Source organism: Fusarium redolens (genome assembly GCF_020744475.1).
Source record: "Fusarium redolens strain MPI-CAGE-AT-0023 chromosome Unknown BKA55scaffold_6, whole genome shotgun sequence".
Lineage (NCBI taxonomy): Eukaryota > Fungi > Ascomycota > Sordariomycetes > Hypocreales > Nectriaceae > Fusarium > Fusarium redolens.
In genome coordinates this window covers 1,177,124-1,192,299 of record NW_025763669.1, presented here as the reverse complement: position 1 = coordinate 1,192,299, position 15,176 = coordinate 1,177,124, and the positions used below count along the sequence as shown (strand labels likewise).

General features: G+C 48.5%; 6 protein-coding genes across 6 annotated transcripts; 3 read left to right on the top strand and 3 right to left on the bottom strand.

Annotated features, from left to right (window-relative positions):
• Positions 1-192: 192 nt before the first annotated feature.
• On the bottom strand, positions 193-2,579 carry BKA55DRAFT_564171 (uncharacterized protein). Its single transcript, XM_046192469.1, has 3 exons — positions 2,055-2,579; positions 820-1,992; positions 193-770 (listed from the first exon to the last, which is right to left on the bottom strand). The coding sequence occupies exons 1-3, from the start codon at positions 2,150-2,152 to the stop codon at positions 683-685; spliced, it is 1,359 nt and encodes a 452-aa protein (XP_046051043.1). The 5' UTR covers positions 2,153-2,579; the 3' UTR covers positions 193-682.
• A 3,082-nt stretch (positions 2,580-5,661) lies between these two features.
• On the top strand, positions 5,662-7,241 carry BKA55DRAFT_592774 (uncharacterized protein; the record flags this gene model as incomplete). Its single annotated transcript, XM_046195443.1, has 3 exons — positions 5,662-5,950; positions 6,020-6,463; positions 6,523-7,241. 3 exons carry the CDS (start codon positions 5,662-5,664, stop codon positions 7,239-7,241), a joined length of 1,452 nt encoding a protein of 483 aa, XP_046051042.1.
• A 1,321-nt stretch (positions 7,242-8,562) lies between these two features.
• BKA55DRAFT_688489 (NLI interacting factor-like phosphatase-domain-containing protein) lies at positions 8,563-10,100 on the top strand (the record flags this gene model as incomplete). Its single annotated transcript, XM_046199217.1, has 2 exons — positions 8,563-9,892; positions 9,949-10,100. 2 exons carry the CDS (start codon positions 8,563-8,565, stop codon positions 10,098-10,100), a joined length of 1,482 nt encoding a protein of 493 aa, XP_046051041.1.
• Positions 10,101-11,665: 1,565 nt separating this feature from the next.
• Positions 11,666-12,172, top strand: BKA55DRAFT_507572 (uncharacterized protein; the record flags this gene model as incomplete). Its single annotated transcript, XM_046187347.1, has 2 exons — positions 11,666-11,983; positions 12,038-12,172. 2 exons carry the CDS (start codon positions 11,666-11,668, stop codon positions 12,170-12,172), a joined length of 453 nt encoding a protein of 150 aa, XP_046051040.1.
• Positions 12,173-13,071: 899 nt separating this feature from the next.
• Positions 13,072-13,487, bottom strand: BKA55DRAFT_469417 (50S ribosomal protein L30e-like protein; the record flags this gene model as incomplete). The annotated part of the gene is made up of 2 exons (XM_046186133.1): positions 13,072-13,364; positions 13,418-13,487. Coding segments are annotated over 2 exons (363 nt in total), but the record flags the coding sequence as incomplete, so codon positions are not given.
• Positions 13,488-14,145: 658 nt separating this feature from the next.
• On the bottom strand, positions 14,146-15,161 carry BKA55DRAFT_564144 (cytochrome b-c1 complex subunit 8). The gene is made up of 4 exons (XM_046192468.1): positions 14,931-15,161; positions 14,763-14,788; positions 14,370-14,547; positions 14,146-14,317 (listed from the first exon to the last, which is right to left on the bottom strand). Exons 1-4 carry the CDS (start codon positions 14,981-14,983, stop codon positions 14,260-14,262), a joined length of 315 nt encoding a protein of 104 aa, XP_046051038.1. The 5' UTR covers positions 14,984-15,161; the 3' UTR covers positions 14,146-14,259.
• Positions 15,162-15,176: the final 15 nt, after the last annotated feature.

Below are 15,176 nucleotides of genomic sequence, written 5' to 3'. Positions count from 1 at the left end.
GTATTAATGGGGAGAGAATAGGTAAGAGCTGATGGTGTGATACAACAGCACACTGATTAACCTAAGCTATGAAAGCTATATGGATGTGACTGCATCATAGCCTGAAAAGAAGGGTATTATCTTTTATTTAACCTATGTCAATACTTTTCAGCCATCACCTCACATCATGACCAAACAGGAAACGCTTTCAACGGGCTGATCAAATCACCGAACTGCGAAAATGCCCTACAGCGCCTTACAGGGGGTTACGCAACTCGCATTCGCAGCCCTATGACTCCCCAGGATCCCCTGCGCCCAATGGCCGAGCTGGTGCTTACGCGGCCGAGCGAGGGAGCCTAGACTAACTGACAGCTGTGGTGCCGCATTCCCGGCCTCTGATCACTCTGGCAATACTCTAAAGTTATGCTTGACTTGAGACGTCGTCGTCATTGCTTTCATACACCGCATACGACTCGATACGATGCATACGGTACGGTGTAATCTGATGATTTGTGTGAGGCTGATTTCAACCCAATATGGCTGAAATTTAAACGCTGGTGATATGTGCTATCAAGCAAATTCTATGGTACCTTCACTCCTTGACTGGATAGTGGAAACCCTGTCTCGCTCAACGCCGAGAAATGAATGAATGGCACAACTTTTGCGACGTTTTCTTTTCCTTTGATTTTTTGATTTTCCTCCATCATTCACCGTCGAGGAAAAAATCGACATCTTCCGTCTTGTAATGATCTGCGATGAGACTCGACAAGTGATCTCTTGAGTGTGTCCCCCTAAATGAAGAATTAGTGGATTGCCTTACACAACGACCTCTTGACTTACAGGTTGGTGATGTATATGTCGATCAACTCTGGAGGAACCATTTCATTAAGAGCAGTCCGAACCTCGACGCTGTTCACCATGTGTCCGTCCGCAAAGTTGACAAAGCTGGCAGAGTCTCCCCACTCAATCAGAAGCTCTCCACTGAAAGGATTCACAGGGCTGAGCTTATAAACGCCGCCGAGGACGATAACAGCACGTCCTCGCTCTTTTGCAGCTCGAGCAATAGCTGCAGCACCTGCATCGGCCATAACACCACCGCTGGCGACAATCGAGTGCGCCCCCAGAATGACCTTGTCCACTCGGGACATGTATGCCATCAACCCTCCATTCATGATGTTGATCACTGTAATCCCCGCGGAAGCGAGTTTCTTACGGAATGAGGCATGCGGGACATCTGGGGTCTGTTTTTTCGGTGGCTCGGTCGCGATGAGAACTGTGAATCGGCGCTTCAAAGCTGCACGAAGAATAAATCGCTCGACTGTAGGTGAGGGCTGATGAATAAGCACGTAGTCACCAGGGTGAATCTGGACATCAGCCAAGGCCGCAATTTGATCGTCCACTGAGCTGATCTCATCCTTGATTTCCTCAATACCGTCAATGACCTCTGATCTCAGAGCGTGGACCTGAGCCGAAGGAGCTCTCCATGAAGGAGTAGATGCCCCTGAAAGACCTAGAGGTGATCCCTGGCTGCTGGGCGCGAGCTCGCCAGGTGTAGACACTGAGAGGAGGTGGAAGAGAGTCTTGGGCACGTTAACGGAACTGTAGGAGGACAGTGGACCAGGCCGAGCGGGAGGAGGTTTGGCGCTGTTGGTGATATAGTCTCCAGCAGAATCTTGCTTGCCATATGTCGAAGGAGGCCATTGGTGAGAAAGGGCATCTGGGTTCGGGACAGCATCGGTTGGTGTGATCTGGGAGTCACTGGGGGTTTCACTCGCGCCCTCATTTCTATCCTCGGCAGCTTCGTCGCGAATGAGACCTAGGACTCGGCGCACAATGTTGGCAATAACGAGTTCTTTGGGCTGAGCCTCGACCAGGCGACGACCAATTCGAGAGACGTTGTCGATCAAGCTGTCAACGTTGAGCCATTTCGATCGGGCGACGACTTGGAGTAGAATGTGAGCTGTAGCAACGGCACAGGGCTCAGAGCCCTTGATTTGTCGTCGCTTGAGGAGACTAAAGGCATCGCGAACACTTAGTAACGAGCATCTTGGCAAAGGACTTGGCGGGTGTCTCACCAGATGAGGCTCTCAACGGAAGATTCCAGTGCTTGACCCTTGAGAGACCTGAGATATTTCTCAAGATCAGGCGCGTAGCCTGTAGAAAGAGGGGCCATATCTACTAGGAGGTGTATCGGTCGGAGTCACAGTCGCGGGCGGTCGTTGCTAGGTAGTGAAGCCAGGGTGGGATGTCTGCGATTCGCGGGGTGAAATGGAGGGGTGATTTGTGAGTCAAACACAAATATCGGCCAAGAGGAAATATGATTTCGATCTGTAGATACTGAAATATTCTCTGTTTAATCTTGAGTGAGAGATTTCGCAGGCGTTGTGCGAAGCGTCGACGTTGCTGAACAGACAAACGATTGTGCTGCTTTGATCGAATTGTACGGTTTGTGAATATGAGTCAATCAATTCCTCCTCGCATCGGAGCCTTTTTTTGTGCAAGGCTTCAGGTGGGGGCCATCAGCCTTGTCACTCTGTGGGGCTACACCCCGATTGCAAGCCATGACGACAATGGGACAGGGGCAGATTCTACTAAGAAGTAGCACTAATAAGATGAGTTTGGTTATCGAAAGAATCCTTGAGAGAACATCACAGATTTTCAACGAAGGGCGGGATATATGTAGCTTATCAATGTTCGCTGTCAAACTTGAGAGTTGGACTCACCGCCATCATCTATGAGCTGTCACTAACTTCAAGAATGGCAATTGATGAGCTGGCAACGTTCAAGGCATTACGGAGTAATCTTCCGAGGCTCGATTCAATTCTTTCCTATTGCCAAGAAAAGGTTCAAATTGGTTCGAGTTTCAGCCATCATACATACACCATTATTCAACAGAGACCTGCTTGGTCCAGATTAATGGATGCAGTCCTTCATTTTTCTGCATTGGCATCTTCAGTTGGTAGTTCCCAAGCAAATAGAAAATACAGCAGATCCACACTTTCAGATATGATTGTTTCTTATTCATTTGTCTCTGATCCCTTTCGTCGTTGCTGGCATGACACCCATTCATCTCAGCAGTTGAGGCCAGAGGTTTCTCGTGTAAAGTGTCAAGCGGCACAAACATGGAAAGGGTCCTCCTGAACTTCCCATTATCGCTGCAAACTTATAGTGACCATTGTGAACTAACTTATGGTTGTTCGTAAGCTGTCGACTAATTCTTCATGATTAAAGATGATGGTCAATTCTTCTCCGGATCTCAAGCCGAGATAGTCAGCCTCCAACGGCGATAGGTTTACAACGGCTAATACTCCTGAGTGTCTATCATTTGTCTTGTTATATCTATTCTCGGACAGTGAAGAGGTCTTATCATATATCTCGTTACTCGTTCGCAATTTGAATATCTTCTCAAAGGTGTATAACATGCTTTACATCAAGAAAAAGCAATACGTAAATCCTATCCGATTTCCTACATGCTTCACAACTCCTACTGTACTCCACAGATCTAACCAATAGTAATATCATCCATGCTATCACCAACCTTGGCGTCTGTTGGTTTGTTTGTTTGCTTGTTGGTTCTTGTAAATTGTTAGGTAAGCTTGTACACCACTTTAAATTTTACATTTGAGCTGTGCAACCCCTCATCTCCGTGTCTCGATCTTCCCCAGATCCTATTCCCATCTGTTATTCCCCATATCTCCGCGTTCACTTTCAGCACATACGTCCTCTCCTTCGACGGAACATATATACCTATATGTATATCCATTGATAACATGAAATAAAGATTAACCTGTTATATGCTCTTTTTCACATTTTAAAAGTTAACCTTGTAAGGGTTAAGTCTGTACACCCGATTTGGCTTCTTTATCTCACACATCAACAGGACTTGTAAGCCATCAGCCAGTACAGTACCGTTGACGATCATGGGTTCCCCAATATCCGACCTCTCTTCTATATTCGTCTCGAAACCCGAAAAAGGTCTCGCAGCCTGTAAAGTCAGGCCCGCTCAACTCCCTAGACCTGACCGAAGACATTCGTCTTGAAATATACAAACAACTTCTCGTACTCAGGTCACCACCCTATCTTTTCCAAGATATCGGAACTCGGGTAGAAACATTCGCACCCGACAAGCCAAAACAATGGCTCGCCCTATTGTATACCAAAAAGCAAATATACACCGAGGCTACGGAGGTCCTCTATAGCAAGAATCGCTTTTTATGATGGACAAGCCGAAACAACACGATGCCCTTCTGCGATCGTTTCTAAGCTGTATTGGTTCCACAAATGCCAACTTACTCTCCCACCTATCAATCAGTTTCCCAGTCGCACAAGGTCAGACCAAGGAGGTCAATATCAGACAAGATAGCTTGAAGAATCTAGGTCTTCTTTCTGAAAAATGCAACAACCTAAAAACATTAGAAATGCAAGTCACCGGGGAATCCTCTACGCTCTTGACTGAAGCAGACCCACAGTTTGCTCAAGAAGCATTGCAGCTTTTTGATGCCGAGCTAAGAACTCGTTCTTTAGTGGAGAAGATCATCGTCAGAGTTCACACTAAAAATCTGCCCTCCTTGATGGTGGATTTGTTGCAAGGGTTTGGATGGGCTGTCTTGTATCGCTAATGTTACTGGATATGGCAGGGAAAAAGGCTAAATCGGGTTGCTTCCAGCTGTTTGGATCTGATGCTATTTCTCTCTGTACAGGGAGGAAATCTACTCAACATCAGATTGAGCCTGATACACGCGTGTCGAAGCTTAGTTGCCGAAATGCAAATCCTCGAAGATGCTGTAATAGTCCCCATGAAGCTATTCAGACCTCAGTTGGTGAAATCTAATTTTTCCCAGCCTTTGTCTCGAAGACTGTTTTCCCGCAATCATCGGCTCATCAACGATACCAAAATACGGGCTACGATGAGGTTGAAGGGATATTCAAGCTCATCGGTAAAAACATTGCTATGGCTAGCATCCTTGCTGGTATCTACTCTTTACTAATGGCATCATCTATTCACCAGATTAGCAAGGTGACTCCTCTTCACATGCAAAGAGCCCTCAACCATTCGATCGTTTTGTAAGTATTGAATACGAAAACGAAAGATCCACAGCATTGACCAGGTTCGAGTTGCCCTTGCTCTCAACCCATGTCAGCTGTCAACGAACCTAGGACCGCTTTATGGAAGACACGACAACGCTGCATATTGTTTATATATCAGAGAATCAGAATATGGAAGAAAGATCAAGCTTAATAGGTTATTTATAGTTTTCTTTTTTAGTCATATTTTGAGTCTTGTATTGGTTTATCTAAGTGGGACATTCGCTGAGTTCATCTTGTTCCTTATATGGATATAAGTGCATCGTGTAAGTGCAGTACTGAATCTATCAACATTCACCAATATTATTACTTCTTCCTTCGACAAGCGCCACATCCTGGGAGTTGAATGTTTCATATTGCCTTTCTCGGTTCTTCATGAAACTTTGCAGCATCTACAAGGGATGACAGCCTTTACATATTGGCACCACAGCGAAATATATACCAATAGCCTCACAACTTGATGAACTTTGTTCAATGTACCAACTTTAGGCAGACAGTAAATCCGATGTTTCTACAAACTCAGATAGAGGTCCTTCAAAAGTTTCTGCTGTCATTTCTTCTTCTTCTCCTCTTCATGCCCTAACCTTATCTTTCATCATGGTGACGCTTCGTAGCCACACAAGAGACAAGACCAGACGCTCGTCTTGGGCTTTTCTACCCCAAGAGGTCCGCCATCTAATCCTAGAGGAGATCTCTCGTCAAAGGAGATGGGGTTGCGCCTCCGCTGTTTGCAAACAATGGCATGCCCTTATTGCACCGAAGAATCTCAACCGACTGGAGTTGAACAGAGCATCCGCCGAGGGCTTGAAAACGATCATTCTGCAGAGGCACCTCGTTCACCGACTTTACCTCAACATTGAGCTCCCTACCTATACCTATCGCCGGTGTCAGCGAGCCTCTCATTCGAGGGAGCCTGCAAGGCTCATCAAAGAGGCGCTATGAAAGCTCTCTGGAGCGCTCGAAACCTGGGAGCCCACAAATCGTATAACGCTGGAACTGAATGTATACTCACCCAGTGACTCAGACCATTGGTTCAAGAACCATCTTTACGGATTCGAAAATGAAGATGATGGACATCTCCTCGAGAAGCAGAAAACTTGGGATGATCCAAAACACGGCTGGGTCAAAGGGAAGCAGGTAGCGCTTCCAAACGCAGCAGCTATCCTGCAGCTATTCAAAACAATCGATCCAGAAATCGCGGGCGGCGTGAAAACCCCACAAGTCCTTGCAGTCAAGGGGATTGTGATCCGCCGGCAGATGCGACGTAGAATCGATCCGTTGACGCTCTCCCGCCTGCTGAGGCAGTTTCCAAATGTAGAGAGTATCAACTACGAGCCGTGGCGGGTTCTGTGCCACTCACTGGATTTACATGGCTCGATTTACGGGCGTCATGACTTCTGTAAGTCGACGACAGACATAATAGGCATATCCCCGTATCTAACATCCTTTTTGCAATAGTGGCACAGGCTATGCTTAACCGGCTGCCCCAGCACGTCAGATCAGTGACTATTTTCGAAGATTTCAACGAGCAGATCATGGAGGCTATTCGTAACGACATGGACCCGACCAGTATCAATATGTTTATGCAAATAGAGACCCGCCGACTTACACAACCTGAGCTGGGGAAAGCGTTCGCTGTGAAGAGCCCTGACCTCGAACATCTTTCTGTGTCGTTTATGATCGATGCTCGAGACTTCTTCAGATCTTGCAAGATGCTCAGTGACTGGCCTCGGCTCCGATCGCTGATACTCACAACGCCGCTCATGACGAAAGGGTCTCGGGACCGTATATCTGATTTGCTGGTCAATGCTTGCGCAGTCATCTTTCACAAGAACGACAAGGGTGACAGAAAGGGATATGGTTCGGCGACTCTGACATGGCGAGGAACACGCGATTTCGATTTCAGTAAAGAGGTGGTTGAGACATGGCAGGAAGTTGCCTGCGCATGTAATTCTCTTCAAGGATATTTTGATCAATGCGACTCTCGCCAACTCCTATTCAGGATCGAGCGAGTGGAGGGCGAGATCATCTCTCATGGCGATGCCATCCATCATCTCCGTTTGCCTGATGGTGTGATTGATCCTACATCGCTGAGGCAGATACGCAAGGAAGGGATATTGCAAAAAGAGGCCTGGGCAGTGGAAGCCGAGCCCAGTGGACCTAAGGAAGATTCATAACGAAGCTGTCATCGATAGGAAATATGGTCACTGAGGTGACATGAGGAGTTTGGGAAACTAGGGTGATACTTGCGCTGATTATAATTGATTGTGGAAGACGTCTTTTATTGTAATAGATGATTTATGATACTCGGGAGGAATTCAGTAAGAGCATATGTAATTGATACGAGCCGCGGTATCCAAAAACCCCTGTAGCGCTACTGTAGCAGGGACCAGAGATGCACTGAAAACAGCCTAGAAACTCAAGTTTGTAGGCTGGAGCCCCTCCACTCCAAAGCCTGGCAGTTCCCCAGCATCTCGGCACCTCAATCCCCAACACGTGCCATCCCTCTCAACCATCATCCGTCGTCAATCGAGCCACCCATCAGCAAATTCTCTCACATCTCACTCCCTTTGTGATCTACTCACTCCTTTTTGAATTGATCTGATTTGACCAGCTCTCTCACGCTCTCTTTGCGCGCGCTCAAAGCGGCTCGGAAACTTGCCCCCTCATCTTATCTTTATTCCTCTCAATCAATCGCCACGGGCTTCTTTGTTCTTGTTTCTCACAAGCCAGAAAAAAAGACTCCCCGCCTCACCCGTCGATAACCCGCTGTACTTACTTATTTGCTACTGTTTTACAACTAGCGCTGCAGGGCTGCTTATTTCTAGCTTGGAAGAATCCGATCTTGGTCCATACTAACTTAGTTGACCAACAAAAGGTTCCCTAGCCTTAGAACTCTCTGTCCAGCAGCCAGCTCCCCTCTCAACGCCACGAAACAGTTAATACTCGCTGATAACCGTGCGAGGGCGGCTTGTCTTTGCTTTGCCTGTCTTGTCTAGCAGTCCATACAACCAACCTACAGGTTACTAGACCAGGCTAACCTAATCGTCTCACCACTCAAGACATCTGTACTTTTGGATTGGATTTGTTTCTGCTTGGGCTTTGTCGTTCAAAAAAGTGCCCTTGTTATTTCCTCCCTGGGGCTCTTTACCATTAACCAGGCCATTTGTACATTCCCTGGCCCTACCATCGCGATTGTACTGCGCCCCTGTCCTGGTCCTTGTCTCTATCCTTATTTTTTCGCTTGGCCGCACTCGATGCCTTCTTGACATTCGTTTCACTTTCTGTCAGAATCGCTTTTGTATCGACGGCTTCTCCTTCCCGCGAAACCAGGCCGGCCAATAGCCCGACGATCCGTTCCTCGGGACCGTTTCCCTTCTTTCCGTCCGCCGTCACAGATCGATTCCGAACTCTTCTTTACACCTACCTGCCTTCAAGACTCGAGCGTATCCCCTGAACTGCTTTCTTCTACCTCATGGAATGCGATAGCCTGTGGCGATGAACTCCCTCAACATCCTAACGGCCCGCGTATCGCCGCCCCCGAGTCCAACTCAATCCCGATCGAACAGCATAGGAGGTCCCATTGGCACAATTGGGTTGGCCTCGGAAGACCAGCACGGCGACGATAGATCATCCGGTCACGAGACTGAATCCTTTGCCCAGGATACTATCGACGAATCGCGATTCGATACCGAAAAGCCGGCTGACGAGAGTACACCACTGCTCAACGACACAGGCGACAATCAAAAACGAAGCTCATGGTGGCACTCTATCCCTCGACGTCTTGCTTCTAGCATTATTGGTTCTATTAGATGGGTTCTTGCGACACTGGCATCCCCAGGTGTCTATCTCATTGCCTGTTTCTATGACGAGTACGGCAACTTCGCACCCTTTACGCAGCTCGGGAAACTTTTTGGATTACACGGAACTCGACACAAGACCATGGAAGAACCTGAGAATGTTTCTGAAAAGGACTACGGCAGGACTACAGGATATAGGAGGCTAGCACCAAGACCGAGGCCAGTATCGTCATCTTCGACGTCATCAGGTCTCTCATCGGAGTCGGAATCAGATGGATCACGGTCAGGTAGTCTCAGTCGACACGCACGATCGAAATCACTACAGCCTGCAGAGGAAACCGGACCGACAAGAAGGTCAATTCGAATTAAGCTGAACAGCGACGAAGATCTCAGGCAGCGGAAGCATAGGAAAACGCAATCGGCAGTCGCGCGAACAAAGGCTAGTGATTTGGGCAGCGGCGACCTTTCGGCGCATCTTAAATCTCCCACTTCCCCTATTGCAGCGCTCACCAAGTACCCAAAGACACCGGCACCACCTCGACCTTTGATCCCTCGCAGACAGCCGTCCTACATCAACCTCGAGCCGCCGACGAGCCCGCAAAAGACCTTAATTCTAGATCTAGACGAAACCTTGATACACAGCATGTCCAAGGGCGGCAGGATGAGTACCGGACACATGGTTGAGGTGCGCTTGAACACAACATATGTGGGGGTTGGTGGACAGACATCGATTGGACCGCAGCATCCGATTCTATACTGGGTTAACAAGCGACCGTATTGCGACGAGTTTTTGAGGCGAGTGTGCAAGTGGTACAACCTGGTTGTTTTCACTGCGTCGGTGCAGGAGTACGCAGATCCGGTGATTGACTGGCTAGAGGCGGAGAGGAAGTATTTCTCAGCGCGATACTATCGTCAGCATTGCACATTCCGGCAAGGCGCTTTCATCAAGGACCTCAGCTCGGTCGAGTCAGACCTGAGCAAGGTGATGATTCTGGACAATAGTCCGTTGAGTTATCTGTTTCATCAAGGTAAGGTGCCTCAGTCGGGTTATTCAGGGGAGAGATTGTTAACATTCGTTTGCTAGACAATGCGATTCCTATCCAGGGCTGGATCAATGATCCAACGGATACAGACTTGATGCATTTGGTGCCGCTGTTGGAGGGCCTGCAGTATGTTCATGATGTCAGGGCGTTATTAGCCCTGAGGGGTGGCGAAGATGGTCAACATATGGCATAACTTTTGATATCTATTAGGCATAACTTATGATAAGGTATTTTAATCTGGAGTTGATTTCTCGTTTTTGCTGTAGTTCACGTGGATAAAGTTGGTAGTACCTTAGATGTGGCGGGAGAGCAACCGCCATGCTACCCCAGCTTAGACGGGTGGCTTGACGTAGTTGAGGTAAACTTATGATGATATTATTTGACTATCATCTAATTTAGGGTAAGGCTTATGATGACATAGTTGTAGTTATCCATAATTCCCCTATGCTTCTCAATTCTAGGATAACCCTAAGATTTGGCAAGATTACCATAACCTTGGAGTTTTGGGGCATCTTAGCTCAGGCTGGTTTTCTGATGTCTTGTGATGCACCAACCAATATTTACAACACACAATCTATTCACAAACAAAGAACAAGGGTCCATCCACAATCACCCGTCAAATCCGTCATGGCATTCCAACCTCTGTACTCGAATTGTGATGTTCAGGGACAGGGTCTGGTGTCAAAGGCATGTGGTGAAAGTCTGAGACACGAGTTGTAGGTTAGCTCGAAACGGAGTGTGTTGCCGGGCCGGCTGTTTTCGGGAGGGCAGGACCGGCTTTAGAAGTTTTGACGATGGTTTGGATGGGAATTTGTATGAACTTGGAAACGGGGAATAAAAAACAAGCTTTGGACCGGCCTCGGCTCCGCGGATCACATCAGGAACTTTTCAGCTGGGGGCTTCTTGAAGGGAATTCGGCTGTAAAGGGACACAATCACATAAGAAAGTCAGTGACCGGGTTTGATATTACCGTGGTTCACTGTGAGAGAGAGCCGAGGGGAAGGAAAGGAATAGATGCAAATGACGCCGTGACACCGTCACTCGTCACTTCTGAGAAAGTCTGGGTACTGTGCTAGAGATTGGTTATGGCGCTGTTCCCCGCTAAGACTTGCTTGCTTTCATGGAACTGAACTCTGCTGAAGTTAGAGCAGCTACAAACCCTGGTCACCAAGAAACTTGCCCTGGACCTGGACCTGGACCAAGCTTCCCCATCTTTTGCCCCGCCCACAGGAGATCAAGCTCCTGCTGTAGCTCCGATTCCAACTACAGCTATGAGTACCTAGAGTAGTATGTAAGAGTGAGCTCTGCTTTGGCATGTCTGAGTCGTACATGTAAACGTCAGATCAGGTACAAAGTTGGCAGGGGAGGAAAGAAATGCACCCCGCAATAAGTGAAGTGAAGTGAATTCATTTGGTTAGTGGCAGTGTAGAGAAGCTGCAGTGGCTGGAACATGGAGGAAAACGGCTCAGAGTTGAAATTTGTCTCACCAAATGGTGACATCATCACATCTGGTGACGACACAAGGGCAGAGGAGGAGGGGAGAACCGAGAAACAGTCAAGGCAAGCCACCCGGAAGCGCTTTTCTCAATGATGCGAGATCGAGATCTGTGACCAGCTCGAGAGTACAAATACTGGGAAGGATCCAATCTAAAGAGCTACCACCTTATTCTTTCACACTTTAACTCATCTCAACCAATTGAAGCTATACCCATCTCTTAATACTTCAACTCAACCACAACAAAACAAACACAACTCAAAATGTCTCTGCACTACCTCCCCCCCGTCAAGCCCTCTGCCATCGCCCTCGGCACAGCTTTCAACCACGGCATTGAGCTCGCCGTCCTCGCTCCCATCTTCGGCCAGACCTACCAGCGCGCCAAGGCTGCCAACACCAAGGAGGAGTTCATCCGCTCCAAGGAGGCTTCCGGTGCTGCTCTCGCCTGGGGCTCTTCTCTCATCGGCTCTGCTCTCCAGTCTTATGGTGTCGGTGCTCTCATTAACGCCACTGGTACTCTGAGCTACAAGGGCGCTGCTTACCTCGGATCTCTCATCTTCTTCGCTACCTCTGCTCCCGGCGTATGTTTCACATCCCCCTCTTACTGTATCCATTCAGTATCTAACATTCTACAGTACATTGCTCAGATCTTCGTTGAGAAGCGACCTCTCGACACCGTCGGCGTCAGCCTGGCTACCAAGCTCGTTGAGACCCTCGGTCTCTCCGTCTTCCTCACCTGGTGGGGAACCCGAACCAACCCTTTTGAGTAAATCCTCTCTTGACCAAGGTTCCTTAATCTCCCCATGATCGGGATGGGGTTTTCATGATGAATTTGTTATACCGTGGCTTCGGGCCTGTGTGAGATAGGAATAGGGACGATGTACCTATAACAGAAAGCCAATAAGGCAAAGTAATACCACACAAATGAACAAAAGCTGCCGCCCGATGATGTGATGTCAATTATTCAGATGCATGAAATTCGACGACTGGAAAGCTATGAGATGGTGTGCCTGTTATGAAGAGAGTTTCAGCGACTGCTATTTGTAAATATGGAGCTGAAGTTATCCTAAGACTCATATAGTATGCCGAGGCTGCGATGCGTCCTCAAGTTTGTGAATTACGAAACCAGACTAAGGCAAGTGTTCTGAGAAGGGCTAGGCAGTGACAATGCTTAGGTACCGCGCTGTCACATTTGGGGATATTGTGGTGGTGTTGCGGATTGGATCGCGTGCCGTGGCTTGACGAATGATCTGGATTTCGCGAACGCATCAACATCACGAGCTCAAAGCTCAAGATCCGCCATGTGTCAAGTTCAAGGGCCCTTGATAATCATGTCCCATTTTAATGCAATAGCTAAACCTGAACGCCGCCAAAGCCCTCATCCAGCCGTTGGTTCTCCGGCTAGATGTTCTGGTATAATACATCCAGACTTGTACTTGTTCTAACACACCACGCCATCCATCCCAGAGGAACCTCGCTCTCTCTTGATCTTTGGGACCTTTCCTATACTGACAGCACTGTCGCGTCGTCGATGGGCCTTCTGCCCCTAGTATTTGGTTCCACCCTTGACCCAGAAAGCCTGCTTGCCATACTCCTTCTGCACGTACTTGACGAGCGACGCGTAGCTCTCGCCGAACGCCTCACCATCATCCTCGCCATCCTTGTCAGCAGACTTGTCCTTTGACTTCTTGCCCTCGGCCTTCTCCATGATCATGACCACGGATGTAGGACGCTTGGTCTTGGCGGCAGCGCCGAGCTCAGCGCGTGACGTGACGAAAATGAAGGGCACGTTGTGGTCCTCGCACAGCACGGGGAGGTGAGAGATGACGTCCATGGGAGAAATGTCGCCGGCGATGATGACAACGCCGGGGAAAGAGGTGTTGCCGGGGGCGGAAGGGGGAGACTTTCGGAGAGTCTTGACGACCTCCTTGACGCCGCGCTTCAGGGTGTTGTTCTTGGCAGCTGTGAAATGTTAGCAATTTGTCCGAAACACATCGTTTTCTGTAGTCGCATACCCTTTCGGATGGTCTTGTAGACCTTCTTCATACCCTTCTCATCCGCCACGGGGAGGGCGAAAGGAACGACAGTGCGCTCAAGAGGCAGCTCAGCAGCCTTGTCCTCCTCAGCATCAGAGTCCTCGTCCATGTTGGCAGCAGCAGCGGCAGCGACGGGGGCATCCTGCTGAATCTTCTCCTCAAGGGCAGCGGCGAGCTTCTCCTTCTTATCCTTCTTATCCTTCTTCTCCTTCTTAGACTTTGAGACGCCGGACTCGTCGCTTCTCTTCTTGTCCTTCTTCTCCTTCTTATCGGGCTTCTCGGCGGCCATTGCTGCGGTTCTCTCGAGGAAGCTTCGTTTAAGTTATTACTTGTGTCTTCTTTGGAGTCGCACGGAGATTGTGTGTGCGAATTGAAGGTTCCGCGGCAATGTTGGTGGTCGCAAAGTTACCGTGTTTTCTGTTAGCACTCCACTGACCTCGAAATTTTCTAACTTTTTTTTTTTCTTCGGCGAGTAGAAGAAGAGCTACCGCAAAGAGGTTCGGTGTTACGTACCGCCGGTTCCGCAAGAAGTTTATGTGTTCACGTGACCTCATCAAGAGTCCAATCACGCTCTCGGCAATGACTATTACCAGTGGGTACGATAGCGATTCGGATCAGCAAGAGAGATGACATTAATGGGATCACTGCGTCAGAGACTTCAATTCAATTGCAGTGTTTGAACGTGGAAAGATCAAATGAAAAAGAAATAGTGTGACTGCTGTCTATTGCACCTCCTGGTCTAGGTATTGATGATGTACAATGAGTCCAGAGGACCTACTCCAACACATCCGCCGTGGTTTTGCTCCAATAATTTAACCAATTTACTCCTCCTCATCACCGAACTCGGCACGACCAGCCTTGGAGTTAAGGTACTCGCTTCTATAACTGGAATTAGTATTTTGCTTGTGTCGGACGCTGTGTATTAACGTACCGCTCGACAGCCCAGTTCATGATGTAGTAACCAGCAACCATGGGAGGAAGCCAGTAGAAGATTTGGCCCTTGGTTCGGCGGAAAGTGTTGAAGATGGCATCGTGGAAGGCACCGGCCCAAGGGTTCTGTCGGTTGGCGGACAGACCGTAAGTGATGATACCACGCTGCTTCTCACCACCTGATATCGAGTTAGTGTCCAGTTTCGTTGATGACGTTGATGAATCCCCGAGAATATCCCATTGATGAATTTCGAGACCGATTATGCGCATGCATCGAGTTTTGGTGCTGTGTCGACCCAATTGCTTCCTCCTCATGCATCGTCATTAATCCGTTGGTCCGTCGCGTTCATCGATCCAGTTTCCTCGTTCGCACATCGTGGGAGCAATCACTTACCGAAGTGACCCCAGTTACCAATGTAGCTATTGAAAGTCCGTTAGCATTGATTTCCATATCGATGGGGATATTTCGAGAGCCTGGTGTTGCTTGATCGACCATTAACCATTGGAAAAGCCGCATGCAATAGCACCACCAATTGCCCTCCTTCAATCGCAATTCACGTACTGTCCGTTCTTGGGGTCGGCAGCGCCGCTTCGGAGCATCTGAGTCGGTCTCATTTTGGCAGATTCGGCACGAAAAGTCGAAGTCTCTCGCGTGTGGTTTTTGGAGTCGTTGGTTTGGAGGCGAAAGGCAGAAAAGGGCCACTTGAGGATTTCTCGGGTTAGAAAGGAAAGCGCAGATGCAGGCTTTCCCCATCAGCCGAGCGTTCCCGAACGAGCTTAGCTCCGAGTAACACCCACCCGAAGGAAT

Excerpts from the sequence above, each read along its gene's own strand:
- BKA55DRAFT_564144 (XM_046192468.1), bottom strand. The coding sequence starts at position 14,983 with ATGAGACCGACTCAGATGCTCCGAAGCGGCGCTGCCGACCCCAAGAAC. Across the intron at positions 14,789-14,930 it reads GCCGACCCCAAGAACGGACA|CTACATTGGTAACTGGGGTC; the intron begins GTACGTGAATTG and ends GACTTTCAATAG. Across the intron at positions 14,318-14,369 it reads ATGAACTGGGCTGTCGAGCG|AAGCGAGTACCTTAACTCCA; the intron begins GTACGTTAATAC and ends TTCCAGTTATAG.
- BKA55DRAFT_564171 (XM_046192469.1), bottom strand. The coding sequence starts at position 2,152 with ATGGCCCCTCTTTCTACAGGCTACGCGCCTGATCTTGAGAAATATCTC. Across the intron at positions 1,993-2,054 it reads TCCGTTGAGAGCCTCATCTG|TCTCCTCAAGCGACGACAAA; the intron begins GTGAGACACCCG and ends CGATGCCTTTAG. Across the intron at positions 771-819 it reads GACATATACATCACCAACCT|GGGGACACACTCAAGAGATC; the intron begins GTAAGTCAAGAG and ends TTCTTCATTTAG.